General features: G+C 32.5%; 1 protein-coding gene and 1 pseudogene across 1 annotated transcript; both read left to right on the top strand.

Moving 5' to 3' along the window:
• The first annotated feature begins 3,514 nt into the window (after window positions 1–3,514).
• LOC134719483 (uncharacterized) lies at window positions 3,515–4,470 on the top strand. The gene is made up of 2 exons (XM_063582470.1): window positions 3,515–3,874; window positions 4,328–4,470. Exons 1-2 carry the CDS (start codon window positions 3,598–3,600, stop codon window positions 4,447–4,449), a joined length of 399 nt encoding a protein of 132 aa, XP_063438540.1. The 5' UTR covers window positions 3,515–3,597; the 3' UTR covers window positions 4,450–4,470.
• LOC134717699 (uncharacterized) lies at window positions 4,450–5,949 on the top strand (annotated as a pseudogene).
• The last annotated feature ends 11,386 nt before the right edge of the window (window positions 5,950–17,335 follow it).

Genomic DNA, 17,335 nt, shown 5'->3' on the forward strand with positions numbered 1-17,335 from the left:
TTTTTTTGCATTTCAGATATTTATTTTTTTTTGTAATAAAAAAAAATCGGAATCGTGCCGGAATTTTGATCGTATCCGCGGATTTTGTTCCGGGTTTTACTTTTTCCAAATCAAGATCGTTAAAGCGTTTGTTGTATTCTGTTTTAAGAACAAACGTTTAACTGACATTGAATAGAAAAATGTCTGCAAAAATATGAAAATATAATGTCAAAGAGACGGCAGCGGAAAGCATCCCACTATGCTGCAATGCTTCAGTTCAGGGGGGTGAACATTTCATAAAAAACAAGATTTTTAGTTATTCTTTGGAAGAATCGTGGGAGGATGTGTTGAAAGACCTTTTAGAGGACTCTGATTTTACTTTTGGAAAAGCAGACACAGTCGATGTCTGCTTGACGTCGTCTCTTCACGGGATAGAAGCTTTCCACCCAGATATGACAGAACAAATTTCTGTTGCTTTAACATTTGATAAATCTCTGAAATACGTAAGGTTTATCATTCACAAGTTTTGCCCTGACACAGAAAAAAAAGCACCTAAAAGTCAAAACGATGCTTTCAAAATGATGATGACAGAACGGGGGAGCTGCAAAAAAGCACCAACACTTAAAGACCAAAATGGTCCCAGATTTACAGGTTAGTAGTTTTGTACCAGTAGATGCTAGCCTGGTACAAAACATACATATTTATAAAAAGACTAGCATCTTGTGTCATATTGAATTAATTACCACCCCCTCCATTGAATTTACTACCCCCTTCATTTGTTTAAAACATTTCAGAATAAGATCTGACATCTTTAACACAGAAAAGATATTTGTCAGATTGCAACATATTTATAAATGTATCTAGTGTACCTGGGCAGTGTTGATCACCCCTCCCCCTCCAATTTTTGTTAAGGGCTCATGATCATGTGCATGTCCAGAACCCTGGAAGTGGTAATCATACAAGCATTACAACCCTGCCAAGCATATCTGTAAAACAAGTTTGTCTGGCATGCAACACATTTTCATCAAACAAATCTTTATCATGGTCTAGTTGTACAAGGAGCTGCATAATAATCAAGCCGTTTACAATATAGTAACTTTACAACTTCAAAATGCAACATCAAGCCTCTGTTCAATGGGCAGTCAAAATTAACGTTCAGTTTTCATGTCTGAAATGTTATATGGTTAATGTCAGTTTCCTGCTGGCACATGTCTGTGGTTTGTATTGGCAACTTTGCTATATATTTTTAAAAATAGTTTCCACAGAAACTATTTTTTTTTGTTATTTTTCAGCCAAAGATAAGCTGTATAATGATTTGGTAAACCAGATGGTTACAGAAAAGGCATTTTCCCCAAATTCAATGTTTAATAGTACAATTGAGAAGCATGTTGGTGTGATTGTAAATGCTCTATGGTACATTGACGGAAGCAAAGACAAGTTTGAAACTAGATGCCAAAAGGATCCTTCATATAGTATTCCAACACGGTGTGTTTTTACCTCTGCAGATTTAATTATTAAATGTATATTGATTAAAATTTAACACTTTAATAAATGTAAAACATAGAATTAAGTTTTAAAAACTAGTTATGTCAGAACTTGTGTCCAGTTTACACTGATGTCCAACAATACCATTATATATTCTATCTGTCTGACAGACAGACAGACATATGATGTCAGAGAATATTTTTTTTATTCAATATATAAATTTATACATATCAGACATTGAAATGCTGCTTTAGAAAATGTTTTTTCGAAGTACAGTTTTCCAAAGATTATAAAATATACATCAAATGTTTTTATTACTGGCAGTATGTCAGAATGTAAAATTTGGGTTGGCAATGGTTACTGAATATTCTGTTTTAACTTCAATGACATGAAATTTAAATATTATTAAAACTTGTGTTCGGTTTGATTATATATTGTCTTCTTGTGTTGCAGGTTTTTGAATTCATATTGTGGCTACAATGACTGGAGAAAGCATAAAAAGAAAGCCCCTGTTTTATATGCTGCTACTCTGAAGCTCCATAGTTCTCTCTTGTTTGACGTTCTTTCATTACCATGTACTACAACTTGGAACAATTTTAAAACTGACTTGATTTATCTCTCACGAAGCTTGAATTCCTATTCCGCATACTTAGATAAATCAAATGAAGAGCAAAAACAAAGACAAGGCATAGAACACCTAGTTCGTGAAGTTGCAAAAAATGCTTTCCTGTCACATGTTCCATCTGTATCAATTGTTGATAGAAAGTACTCCATTCTTGATTCAGCAATGCTAAAACTTGATTATTACGAATATATGTACTTGGATGAAGACATCCATGTGTCCATAGAGGATTCACTGAAAACATCATGGTCCAGATACAGTTTTTTGCAAAACCTGCAACTGTCTCAACCTAGCAATAAGTTAAGTTATAACCAAGGAGGATCTGTAGGATCCACAGTTTTCATATGGAAAGTTCCTCAACAGAGGGGTATAAATGAGATCATGAATGATGCACTTAAGGTCATAGACACACTTAAACCAAAGTTACCAGAATATCATACCCGCCGTATGAGAAGAGACTACATAAATAAATACAGCAACTTCAATGCTGTAAGCATTCCAAAGCACATTCTACGTTCTATATACTCAGACCTGACTATGGATGCTACATCAGATCAGAACCCTGCTATGGACTCGAGAGTTCGACATGCTATCTTATTTTAGATCTTCGCCATTTGAACAAGGGAAGACCTGGGGATACATTTGATAATTTCTTTGATTTATTGAAAACTAAGGTTGATGAGATGTCTGCAGCAGACGAAAGACGTCACGGAATTGAGCATCTTGCAAAATACATTTCAGTTAGAGACCTTATCAATGATGTGAAAAATGATATAGAACCAGAAACACCCATTCCAAGCGAGTCCACTGTTTTATTTGCTTTCACTCCCAAAAACTCTTATCTTAATACATCAAAGCTGTATAAATCAAAGGTTCCCTTACAATTTAAAGTACAAACAAGACAGTTACGTTTGTCACACCAAGATGATCATTATTGTGCAGCACAATACAAGTACATGAGGGAATTATGCAATAATGTATTGTGAACATGTAACATTCTTAAGCATATATGATAAATCTAAAATTGACATTGGCGAACCACACCAATATGTGTCAACAGGTGTTCGAGGCAAAAAAAGCTTGGTTCCAACAGGATCAACTCTGAGTGCTTTGGACCATGATGTGTCAAGCAAGGGTTCAATTACTCCTTCAAATACCTGAAGAAAAAGGAGGGTCATTTTACCAAGGAAAAGTAAATGTTACATATAAAGATTCTATTTTCCAAGCCAGCAGTCCATGGCGTCATGCTGCTGAAATGCAAAAAAATTTACTATTTGCAGAAGAGGTATCACCTGTACTCATGCTATTTTCAGACGGTGGGCCCGACCACCGTATCACATATCACACTGTGAAACTGTCATTATTCATACTATTCAAAAACTTTAGATATTCTTATTGCTGGTCGCACTGCTCCTGGGCACTCCTGGATTAATCCTGTGGAAAGAATCATGAGTACACTTAACATTGCATTATAAAATGCAGCACTTGCCAGATCAGAATGTACTTCAGATATGGAACAAGTTCTCAGGTCTGTAAATTCTATGGCTGAAATTAGAAAGAAAGCAGAAAGAGTACCAAATCTAAAAGGAGAATGGCTTGAATCACTTGGACCCATCATTGAAGTTCTACAAAACCGTACTGAAAGATTGGAATTAAAAGGCCAACCATTCAAATGTCATAAAGCATCTTCTGATGAGAATGTTTTTGAGTTTGAATCACAAGTACATAATATAGACGCAGCTATAGAAATTGGGAAATATCAGATGAAGGATCTAGCCCAAAAAGCAGGTACTTTGAAACTAGGTTTTACTTATGTACTTAAGTTATAGCTTGTTGTTCAGTGTGAGCCAAGGCTCTGTGTTGAAGGCCATACTTTGACGTTAACTTTCATTTATATGTTGTGACTTGGATGGAGAGTTGTCTCATTAGCGCTCATACCACATGTTATTCAAGTCAGATTTATAGTACATCATATAAGTAGACAATTATATGAGGGACACCAAACTTTAATAAACAAAACAATGTCAGACAAAACAACAGACAGTAGTTTTAATAATTGAAAAAAAGAAGAGATGATGTCAGATAAATGTCAGAGCCCAAGACACAAAATGCGTCTTCACTGTCAAACTAAATAAAAATGCAAACACCTACAATAGCAGGTACCAGCAGTTCCTGGCTCATGCACAACACCAACCTGACCATGTTAATATGTATTAGTGATATGATATTTTTCTATTTCAGATTACCAGAAATTTTTGGCCACACATTGTCTACAGCGAAACTACATTTTCCAAATACGTAAATGTGGGAATGCAGAATGCTGTAGACCAAGGCGGTGTCAGCAACAGGAGTTTCCACCATAACCTGATCCTGTGTTATCACATGATAAAGATCATTTTCAGCCACTAACGGATGTTATTGGGAAAACAACAACAGATTCGGACAGGCCCTCATCTTCAAACCAAACAGTAGCTTCTGTTGCCGAAGCACTTCAGGTTTGTAATTTTAACATGATTTCCTTTTTAAAGAGTATATAAAAAAGAAGATAGTGTGTTGCCAATGAGACAACTCTATACAAGAGACCAAATGACACAGAAATTAACTTTAGGTCACTGTATGGCCTTCAACAATGAGTATGTGTGGAAAATTAATAATAAACATAAAAAAGAACTTAAAATGATATTTTTTAAAATATGACACTCTGACAGAAAACTATCAAGCATAGGTAAACAACAATCTTTACAATTAAACCTGGAAAAGGGTAAAGTAATTACTGCTAATATGCTAGTGTCATTTTAGTGTTGCCTTTGGAAATGTACTCAAAAGACCCAAACATGTTGAAAGTTTTTTGATTTGTTTTTCTGACAAATATTAAAGTATTTTGTTCTCTCTTCTTATATCCTCATAAAATTCTATATTCTAGGGTGTGAAGAACAACCAACTAACTGCTCAAAACGTGAGGAAAACTGTTACTTGTGTTGAATGTGGGAAACCTAGATGTTTGTATTCCAAAAAACAGCTGTCAGTAAGAGAGTCCAGAAGTCTCACAAGATTGCTAGAAAAACATGATTACACCTGTGGTGCTTTAATTACACCTGATGGTATTGCTTTTAAAAATTATTCTGCCTTTTTTCCAATGCCAGGTTAAAATGATTCTGACAGTTAACATTGAAGATACATGTACATTGTATAGACAAAAAAAAAAAGACAAAAAAGAAACACAGAAACACTGTGTTATAATAGAGACACATATTTAATTGTATAAGATCATTTATTTAGAAATGCACTTTAATAGTTTCCATTGAAGCATTGAAGTTTAAAACTGAACTCGGTGAGACAGGCAGTGCTAGCCTGATAGTACTTCAATGGCTACTTGCATCTTCTATTGCAAAACAAATAGAATTCTGTACTCATTAAACACAGTCAATGAATGAATTTGATAGTATTATATTGCATTCAATGTTTTTTTCACAATCTGACTTTTACCTCATTATGATCATGGTTTAGTGAATTCATGTTTATTAATACTAAATGTTAAGTTTAATACATGTTTTTCAGATACCTCTGTCTGACACATTGAAACATATTTATATTTTATTTCATATAGGAGATGCACTGCAAGGCTTAGTATTTGTAAGACTGCAGCTTAGTTGCAACCCCCATATTGAATTCCCATATTATTCTGCCAACAACACTCGGAAGGACATGTGCTGCCATTGTGCAGCAGAAGGATCAGGAACTTATGAAAACATTCCGAGTGGTTTTGCCAGTGTGTGTACAGTGCCATGCAGCTAGCAAAGAAACCCCAAAGAGAAACCCAATAAAGAATTTATAGACTTTGATACATATTAGTTTGAAATGTTTTATTATGAAAAAAAAGAATTTGGTTCTTGCTGTTTGTTCCTTTAATATGTTGCATTTAATAAATCTGTCAGATACTTTAATGTCATATCTTCCTCTTTTTATCCTGTGAAAACCAGTCTGGAAAATATAAAGCTCAATGTAAAAAAAAAAAAAAAATTCCCTACCTACCTACCCACCTGCTGATAGTGTGGGTAGGCAATGCCAAACAAACAATTTCTTAAGGGTGGCCTTAGATCATCTACTATATTGAACTATTTTAATTATTTACAACAATAAGCATAAACCAGATATAAGATAGATCTGGTGTCTTTCTAAGCACTCCTCTTGCATGTCTGGACATGTTTCAAATATGTTTTTTTTTATATAGATATAGGAAGATGTGGTGTGAGTGCCAATGAGACAACTCTCCATCCAAATAACAATTCAAAAAGTAAACCATTATAGGTTAAAGTACGGCCTTCAACACGGAGCTCACACCGAACAACAAGCTATAAAGGGCCCCAAAATTACTAGACATAAGTGTAAAACCATTCAAACGGGAAAACCAACGGTCTAATCTATATAAACAAAACGAGAAACGAGAAACACGTATATATTACATAAACAAACGACAACTACTGTACATCAGATTCCTGACAGGTGCAAACATTTGCAGCGGGATTAAATGTTTTAATGGATCCAAACCTTCTCCCTTTTTCTGAAACATTAGCATAACATTACAACATAGAAAAACATACGATAAAATATCATCGAGAAATGAAAGGTAATATCGAAATAAAAAATGAAATTTATTACAGAAATCGCTCAAATTTCAAAATAATTTAGTTTAAGTACAGCTTTTATGGAAATTATATTAAAAAATATAGGTCACCGATGAGTTAAAAAAGATATTTCAATTTTTAAAGCAAAAAAATGGCATTTTTGCACAAAGGGAGATAATTTGGAGCTTTTTCAATGATATATACATTTTAAAAGTCACCTGGGGCCAAAACGAATTGATTTTTTGGAATAAATTTTTAACCATATGATTAAGCAACAACTACTAAAGGCAATTAATGAAATTTGTAATGAAAAATAAATGTTTGATATTTTTCTGAAAATCTTATACCCTCGAGCCTCCTTAAAAAGAACATTTACCTTGAACATGCTGATTATATACCTTTATTAAAAATATATTTGTAAAAATTTAGACACCCGTAGTACCATAAATTCCTATAAAAAATATTGTTTTAAAATTTCATGCTGTGTAGAGGCACACATATATGTGTTCCACTCTACATAACTCCTCTGTAGGATGTACTTCCATCATACAGATTTTGGTAGTTCAAACGGTGTTATTTCTTGTTTCTTCTGATTTTCATGTTTAACATTGTTTTGTCCCATCTGATGTATGAACACCCCCCTGGTTATATCTGTAATTATATCCATGATTTCCTGGTTGATGTAATTAATGTCCAATTCCAGCTCTGTTTGCATTTGGTACATTTCAACATCTGAAAATATGATGTACCTTAGCCAATACTGTTTTTTTAATGGATATCTGTTTAGGTTTAAATCCCTGTATTTGTGTATGCAGGCTGGGACAATTGGATCGAATTAAACCGGTATATTATTTGCTGTTAAATCTTATTGAATATTGTTTAACTCAGAGACAATATCAATGACATTGCTGTTTCCTCTTAAATACCTCATCTCTGTACCATTTTAATGGCTAACCTTTTCTGAAAGGTTGCACAGTCCTGCTGCTGATATAACCCTACTATAAGTATGCTCAATTGATACAATTTCATCTTTGAAATCTACATACATTTGTGCTATTTTCCCCCCTGGTCTCACAAGTACATGGGTATTAAAATGTGTTCCAAAGCACATGTTGAGTTCTATATGATCGTATAAACGGGACCCCCCAGAAGTACAACCAAAAACTATATGTTTAAGTGCAGTCATATTGTAAAACTTGTAACAAATTATAACTAATATATTAAACTAATAGTACTGAAATTGAATAATAGTTACAAAATACATGTTAACTTGAGCATTATTTCACTGTGTAATCATTAGCCATCTCAAGTTACTAAGCTGAGGTGATGTTTCTTAGTTGAGAGATTCAGAACATTGGTCTTTTTTGTGTAAAAAGTGTGTATGCAAATACTGGACATAGTGTTTGGTCATTCTTTATCTCCAATGCAATTGGCCCTGCTCACCGTAAATTGGGAGAAATTTTCACTCTGTCTTGATTTGGTTGTTTTTCACAGTAATTCTCGAGTTATTTATCTCCATTTTTGTTCAATGTCAATGTTATATACGTCCAAAATAAACTGCGGGCATTCAGAGCGTAGTTGAAAGTGTGTTAAGTGTTGTTGGAAGAATTATGGAAAATATTGAATAACTGGAGAATTTCAGCAAAAGTATCATATTAAGTCAAAGGTTATTGGGGACAGGATAATGTGTGTTTATTTTTTATTATCCCTCCTTTATATGCAAAATTCCCAATTTTGGTTTTCTATCAATTTCAATATGAACATAATACATTGAGTATGTTACGATCATTTAAGTAAGGAGCCTGTGATTCAGTGGTTGTCGTTTGTTTATGTGTTGCATATTTGTTTTTCGTTCATTTTTGTACATGAATAAGGCCGCTAGTTTTCTGGTTTGGATTGTGTTACCTTGTCAGTTCGGGGCCTTTTTAAAGCGGAGTATGCGGTATCGGGGCTTTGCTTGTTGTTGAAGGTCGTACGGTGACCTTTAGTTGTTAATTTCTCTGTCATTTTGGTCTCTTGTGAAGTGTTGTCTCAACATGACTATCATACCACATCTTCTATTTTTGTAATCAATGAATTTTGTAAAAGATTTAATAACTGGAGAATTTCAGAAAAGGTATCAAAAGTTCACTTGAATAATATTAGCGCTGATCAGTTTATTATGAACATTCATTACTATATAATTAAAAATAGTGTATTTACTTTCAATTTTAAGTAAAGTATCAAAAGTTCACTTGAATAATTAAGTATCAAAAGTTCACTTGAATAATTTTAGCGCTTATCTGAACATTCATTACTATATAATTAAATATAGTGTATTTACTTTCAATTTTAAGTTTACTAATCGATCCATGGTGGTCATTGATATAGTATACAGATCCTCTCTATTTAATAAACTATGTGACCGCCGTGGATAGTAAACTTGAAAATGATAGCAGATAGAATTCTTAAAATACAGTATACAGAAAAACGCAAACCGGAAGTATAGGTAGCAATACACAGTTAGGAGTTTAGTTTCGCATTATGGCCCCTGTGGATTTTTCAAATAGGAAAGTTATTGTGTAATAAAATTCATTTTTAGACAGATGAGTGCTAATTTAGCCTTCAAAGATGGTTTATAAGAGCATCAAGATTATTCTTTACATGTTTTATGGGCTGCTTTCTGTTTGACAGTCCGTATTTCATAGCTAGACCGGCCATCGGGCCAGAAATTAATGTACTGTTTACAAACACTCTTTTTCTACACGAAGTTTTTGACGCAATTTTACAAAAAAATGAGACGAAAGACATATGATTTTCATTGGATTTCCTGAATGATATATGTACACAGTTTCAGAAAAGGTATTACTTCAAGCGATTGAAATTCTACTTTTAGCCAAATTTTGGGGAAATATGAGACATCTTTCCCCCCCCCTTTTTGCAATATTTTATAACAAATAAATGCAGATTGTTGCCATGGTTACACCAAAAAGAAATTATATTTTACCATTTTATATACTGAAAATAAAATCTATGGAAGATTTTGATTACATACATATGCCCATATATGACACAAACAGTAAGCTTGATATTGCAAGAAAGCAATGAAAAGGGAATGGTAAAATTCATAAGAGCAAATTTGAGTATTTTTTCCTAACTGTTTATTGCTACCATAATCAGACTTAAAATTTCGTCCAATGACGGGACAATATCCGGATGCCTTTTTTCTCGTTTTTCTCCGAAAATAACTCAATCTGAATAATCATATGAATAGATGACAAATGCGACTACATGTATGCACTGTACATATAGGACACAAAGGCGTGTTGATTAATCTATTGTGGAAAGAAGATAAGCGACACCGACAATGAGGTCTTCTCGTTTAATAGTATAGAAGATATTCTGTAACTCCTCGAAGATCATAACGGTTTTTATTTACATATATTAGTTAAATTTCGTATAAGTGCCCACCAATCATGAGTGGGAAAAGCAAGGCATAAGAACAAACCTATAGAAAGGTCACAGAGGACATGTAATGACTGCTTTCATAATGATAGCGAAGATGAGTTCAGTTTTCAATAAACTGTCCAGTATATGATAAATGTCGGGAATTATTGTTTGCACAACATATGTATAGCTTAAATAGTTGAGTATTTACCTACATAGATTAGTTAAGTATTTTTCTTATTCAGAGATTTCAATTGAGATCCGCAAATTCTTTTAAAATGGCTAAATTTCCTTTAGTTTATCAAGTTATTGTAATTCAAATAATTAAATTAAATACACAACTTGAACTTTGTGTATTCTCATTTCATCTTTGTATTATAAATGCTTATATATGCATTAAGAAACCGCAGTCAGTCAGGTCACTAATGTGCTTATCGTATTCTTGTAATTCATAAAAACATTATATACATAAATATCTAGTTATTGGTTTCTGTATGTAAATGGGAGATAATAAACTCATCATAGATACAAAGACTTAATTTAGTAAATACGTCAGACGCGCGTTTAGTCTACAAAAGACTCATCAAACTACCGTTATATCTAATCAGTTGGGGCAGCATTTTTAAGCAGCTTGGAACAACATATCTGTTTAAAGGGGAATAATCCTTATATAACTTGATTGTCTCCCATATTCTTTTTTCCTCTATGTGTATCCAATAACTGACCAGTGTTCCAATGTAATGTATTTTATTGTTATAACACAAATCATTGTAATCTTTGTATGAAATTTAAAACCCAAACGGGTCCATAATTGGATAAAATATATAAATAATGTGTGTGAGCTTAAGAAATACAACAAAATGGAGGCTCGCCGAGCTTTTTCTCTTGATCGTAGATAGTGAATATACATTTGATATCTTCCGACTATGTATTTATGTTGCTTTTAATCCAGAAATTTACACACACAACCTAAAACTTAAGTTGTTTAAATCAAACTAATTGTTTCTATTATTATTTTTAAGAAATCGACAGTACAGGCGCAGAAGAGACCCATAATCATGAACTGTTACGAAGAAAGAATTATGAACATAAAGGTTTGCACAACATGCGATTTATTTCTAAAGCAAACATTTATTTGTTTAACTGAAAGCATGTGGTTTACATTTTGTAAACGCAGCATTCGATGTTTGTGATGGACGAACCATCGTAATGATAGGGGTGATAACTTAAACAATAAAATTAGAATAAAAATAAATCAGTTTTAATATTCATTTGATGTGGCTCAGTACTTATACATTTTGTCGTTGTGTTATTGTGCCACTATAGTTGTTTTTTAAGGTTATATCTATTTGACGTGGCAAGATCTCATCTTATCCCGTCATTTTGTCATTGTGCTATGGTAAAAAAATATTCTTTTGACCTTTAAAAACACCAGTGTTTTATTATGTGGTGGCTTGAATGTTGTAAAAGTTGAATTTATTAAAACATATAATAGAAAACATTTATTTGTTTAACCTTTAATTGTTCAAAAGTTTGACAATTGAACGATAAAAGCACTTTCCTGACAATAATAAATACTTTTATTTAAGTGTTCTTTGAATCCAAGTCAATATGTTTTTGTATATTTAATTTATTAAAATGCCTAGCAACAAATGTTTCCTGTTTTTTTTACTTCATGTTTTAAATTTACTTAAATCAATTATGATCGTGCATTATATTCTTGATAATGTGTGACTGGTAGTCTATATAAATTAGTTAAAATGATAGTTGTATCACAATGGTACTATTGTCTGCAATTAAATTCTATAAAGCAACTATAAAGTTGAATTTAATCAATGTATAGTACAGGATTCTTATTTCCCATTTAAAAGTGTTACGGAATATATTTTAATTGACTAATGCATTGTGAATTGTTTAAGTAATGATTTTTTTATACTTAAAATGATAACCTTTTAACGAGATTTAAAGGATAATTCTAACCAAACAAATTCAATTGTAGAAGTTTGATTCACTTTTAAAACATGAAATTTAAAACGTATTCACTTTTAAAACATGAAATTTAAAACGTGTTGTTTTTAATTTACTATCTTGTGATCAGAATTTAACATGCGTGCAAAACTTCCTCTCCAACTGAGCATTTTTACTCTCCTTGAGTTTTATTCGACGTACTCGTTACTTGTTGAATATAAGAAAATGATGCATGCATGTAATTTAACAAATTCCTTCTTTTTAACAGTAAAAGAGACTTCATTAATTGAATGCGCGAGCACTTGTTCTCAATTTGAAGATTGTAGTAGACTTGCATGGAACTCAACAGAGAAGGAATGCATGCTACATTCCGAGATAATGATGACCAACATCAACTCTATAGTGACTAATTTGGATTTATTCAGTAGAGGATGGAATGCAGGTAATTTTTAGTAAAACATAAAGCTTTTGTTTTGGGTTATTTAAATTTCAAAATTGTGATTGACACACTACATCAATAGACGACTTTCGAGTTCATCCGTCACCGGCTAAAACTCGTCAATTATGCACGCCTTTATGACGTCATTTACCAGATAGAGGGGCTCGCCTGTATCCCTGCACTATTTACGTTCATCAAGCGTCTTGGTGATCGTCTTTGTGCAGGATAAACTAGAAATAATGGTTGCTCTGTAGGTACTTACTGACAATTCCCTAATGACAGCAGTGTTGATTGTCAATTTTGAGAATTAAATTTGCCGAATAATTCGTTCAATATAGAATTTATAGTTTTCCAACCACTCGCTAAACGCACAAATGACGGTGATAAAGGCGCGTATAATTGACGAGTTTTTTCCGGTGACGGATGAACTCGAAAGTGGTCCATTAAAGGAAAATAGTAGATGCGTGATTAGAATGTTTCAATCGAGAATTACATAAGGTTAAAATGATATGAACTGTATACAATTTGAGATAGTATGTGTTGATTATTAAATCTTAATACCACATAGACATAAAAAGATATAAAAAAAAAACAAAAAACATATTTTTTTGTTTAGGGGTCAGCTAAAGCACACCTCCTGGTGCGAGAGTTTCTGGTCGTAGAGAAGACCTATTGGTGACTTTTGTTTGCTCATTGATCGGGCTATTGTATCTTTGATCGAATCATTGCTCATTTCCATTTTCAATGTTATGCATTAAAAAACAGTCCTTTATAGCTTGCTGTTTGGTTTGTAATGAGCTAAGGCTCTATGCCGTATATTGACCTATAATGGTTGAAGCTGGGTGTTGTTTTCCTGCTGCATAATATCATTGCTGTCAAAAAGCAGCTGAAACAATGGGGATTGTTTTCTAATGCAACAGATCCGCAGATTTATAAAAAAATGACTGAAAACCAGTCTCCATAAGTTTATAAAACATACGGGACTAAGAATACAGAAAAAGGACAATTCTCATTTATTGATCACAATATTCCACTTGCAATATTTTTCTCGTAAATAATATTTGTTCACAAATTAGGATATACTCTCGTTCATTGATAACAGTATATCTACGAATTCCTTTTGATAGAGTGAATTGTCATCGATAATATACCATAATAACAAAGGAATAATAAACTTAATGTTAGCTATCTTGAATAATTATACGGATAAGTCAACATATCTATGCACAATATATCATAATTTTTTAGACTGCAATAAAGAAGGCTATGATTTTGAGTATACTACACGAACCTGTCTTAAATTATTTGATGTCCCCGCGGTAAGTTGGACAGAAGCAAGATCAATATGTAAACAGGATGGCGGAGATCTTATCAGTATAACGACCAAATTGAAATGGGACTTTGTATACAATTACATTAAATGTAAGTTTTGTTATTATTAATATAAATTTATCCAATCCATCAATTCCACTGCATTGGAAGTATAAAATCCTAAAACAATCATTTCAAGAAAAACAACTTATATTTGTTTTCTAGCTGTTAAACATACAAGTTTATCTTTTTTTTGATGTTGGGTTAACATTTACAAAAATCTAATCCCTAATTAACTTTTAATTGGTCAAGCCAGCAAGACCACCACACATTTATAATCACATATATTTTATTTGACTCGTACTGGTGAAGCGTATATATGTTATTGAAGCAATAAGATTATATTGTAACAGGCCACAGGCGGACCTGTAAATAATTGATGAAAGGGTCTATAACGACTTTCGTGGAATGAGCGTTACACTTTTTTACACGAACAATCTGATTAAAGCCACCTATACTGAATCGACGTGGCTACGTAGTTAAACATCTCAAACCGTCAAACGGATACTTTCAAACAAAGACATTAATATAAACAGCAGCAAGTTCGTTCAAGATTGTGCTAATGTCTAATCCGTAATTGTCGAGTAGGTAGTTAGCCAATTCACCGTATGAAATTCTGAAAGGTTCTTCACATTGAAGATCAAATTTTAAATATTCCATTTGATATATAAATTTAAATACAATATCTTTTGTTAGAAGAGGGCTTAGACGTTTAGGAGAAAATACAATAAGATAAATAAGAGTCTGTTTCCTAATCTTTTTTAAAGTTTGAATACTGCACTTTTGTCGTTTCTTTTCCGTTTCTGATACATCTGCGTGAAAGTCTGAGGAAACAATGTTGCACGTTGCATGAGTTTAATTATTAAGTTGACCTTTTAACACCAATTCAATTATTTTGAAATGAAAATTCGCAATCAATGTTTAACCCACCTCAATCTGTATAGGAGTATTATTCAGTGGTTGTCGTTTTTGCTCTGTTACATTTTTGATTTTCGTTCTTTCTTTTGTTATGCCTTGAGTTTTGTCGTTTGAATTTTTGTTCATCTATGATAGTGGGACCTTTATAGCTGATATGCGTTATCATATTGGGTTTTGCTTATTATTTAACCCATATGTGAACCTATAGATGTTAAATTTTTTTGTAACTTGGTCTCTTTTTTTTAAGTGGCATGCATGTCACCAAAAAAGCAAGAGATGAAATCAAGCAAAGGGCTTGGTTTTGTCAAGAGGTTAACAATTGTACAAATGAAATTGTAAAAAGAGGTAAACAAAATACATTTACACATTCAACTGCAAATATAATCCATCAAATTTCAATTTAATTGTAGGTGTTACCGTGGCATGGATTGGTCTAAGAAACAAAACATGGACGAGTGAAGTATTGTTTGACAACGTGTTTGATATACAAGTAGAACTAAACGCTAATGGTGCATCTTATACATATGCGAATGACACAGACTTTTCTTGTGCGGCCATATTTATCAAAACAAAGAAAGCACCACTACGCGACAATAGCTGTAACTTAAGAGAGAGAAATCATTTTGTTTGTGAACTTGTTATTTGATTTTATTTCATATCTGTTTAATAACATCATATAGAAAAGATAATATATTTTTTTGTTGAAATAAAAAAAAATCGTTAAACAGTTGCCATGTTCGTAAATGCATGGTTCACATTTTTTAACACAGTATACATAATTTAGGTAGTGAAGAGCTTTTGCATTGATAGGTGTCATAACAGACAATTATGCTATGTTAAAAATAGTTATTCTAGTTTTTTTATATGTTAATGTGATTGTATATGCCTTTTTGTTGTTGACATCTTTGTACGTGTTTGTATTTATTTAGATTATAACGCCATGCGGACTGAAGTGGTTCAAATGTTTGTCGTTTTTACCTTTTTGATAGATATAAAAAATGTGGTATGAGTGTCAATCATACATCCAAGTCACCGGAAAGGAAAAAATATGGCATTTAATATAAGACTCGTATACTAGTGAGAAGTTTAGCTAGCTAGAAAACCAGGCTCGATACAACGTTTGAACTTCTGATTAAGCCATTTGATTTGGAATTTGCCGATTTTAATTTTTCTCTTAGTTCCGATGTTACGTCATCAGTGTCTGATTAGAAAGTTGATGAACCAGGGGTATGTCAAAGATCGTCTCGTCCTTTTTCTAAAAAAGTTCATCGGAAGGTACCAAGACCTTGTCGATAAATATTCCGTATCAACTTCTCAAATAATACACGCTGGTCTTGATGTATAGATTCTGCGTACTGATGTTGTGTATCATCTTAACAACATGTTTTATTGTTCTTTTATTTGTTTTTGTTCTATTATTAAGATTACTTTTACTGTTGAATGGTTTTATGTGATATTCGTTTGACGTGGCTCGGTACTTATACATCTCGTTAATGTGTTTGTATTGGTTTTCATTTTTTGGTGATTTGTTTTGTATATGTGACTCTTTGTATTTCTTTTGTTCTTATAACGTGACTCTGTACTTTAAAAGATATTGGTCTATAAAATGTCATTATGATATATTTCTATTATGAATTACTATATACGTTGAACCACAAACGTCAAAATCATTCAAAAGCGTAGTGGAAATAACAATTTTTGGATTCTCATAAATTCTATGTATAACTTTTGGACTAGTTTGAATCTCGGTCTATTTCTGTAATTTATTCTTACATACTTTTGATTTTTTAACCCTGTATGCGTACATTGTCTATGTAAATTTTAAAATTGTTTGTATGCACATTGAACGACAAATGTATGTGACGTATATAATTTTTCTGTCGTCAGACACTCAAATCAATCCATGTGTTCGTAGATAGTAGATGTTTTAGTGTCCTGTTAAATTGTTCCTTTTAAAACTGTTATACGATGATGACTGATGTACCCATATTTTGACTATTTTATTAATTGTGACTGTTTATTTAAAGCATCATGTAAATGTAGCGGAATTCGATGAGACTGTTACTAAAGTGAGAGGGTTAGCGCTTTAGAACCTGGTTTAATCCACCATTTTCTACATTTGAAAATGCCTGTACCAAGTCAGGAATATGACAGTTCTTGTCCATTCGTTTTTGATGCGTTTTTTATTTGATTTTGCCATGTGATTATGGACTTTCCAAATTGATTTTCCTCTGAGTTCAGTATTTTTGTGATTTTACTTTTTGATTGTTTTATTTAGCTACACCAAAGTCTATGTCAAGTTTTTCCTATGTATGTTTGAAAATCATCACCTGTGGTAGCAAAGTATATTTAAAAAAAATTACCAAGTGTATAATTCAATGTGACATTGTAGTTTCTCAGCATTGTAAAAGAAGAGGGACGAAAGATACCAAAGGGACATTCAAACTCGTAAATCATCATGGCTAAAAATGAAAAAGACAAACAGAAAAACAAAAGTACACA

The sequence above is a fragment of the Mytilus trossulus genome, chromosome 5 (genome assembly GCF_036588685.1).
Source record: "Mytilus trossulus isolate FHL-02 chromosome 5, PNRI_Mtr1.1.1.hap1, whole genome shotgun sequence".
Taxonomy (NCBI): Eukaryota; Metazoa; Mollusca; class Bivalvia; order Mytilida; family Mytilidae; genus Mytilus; species Mytilus trossulus.

Coding starts and splice junctions, on each gene's coding strand:
- LOC134719483 (XM_063582470.1), top strand. CDS start 3,598: ATGGAACAAGTTCTCAGGTCTGTAAATTCTATGGCTGAAATTAGAAAG. Junction 3,875..4,327: donor GGATCTAGCCCAAAAAGCAG/GTACTTTGAAAC, acceptor TTTCTATTTCAG/ATTACCAGAAATTTTTGGCC.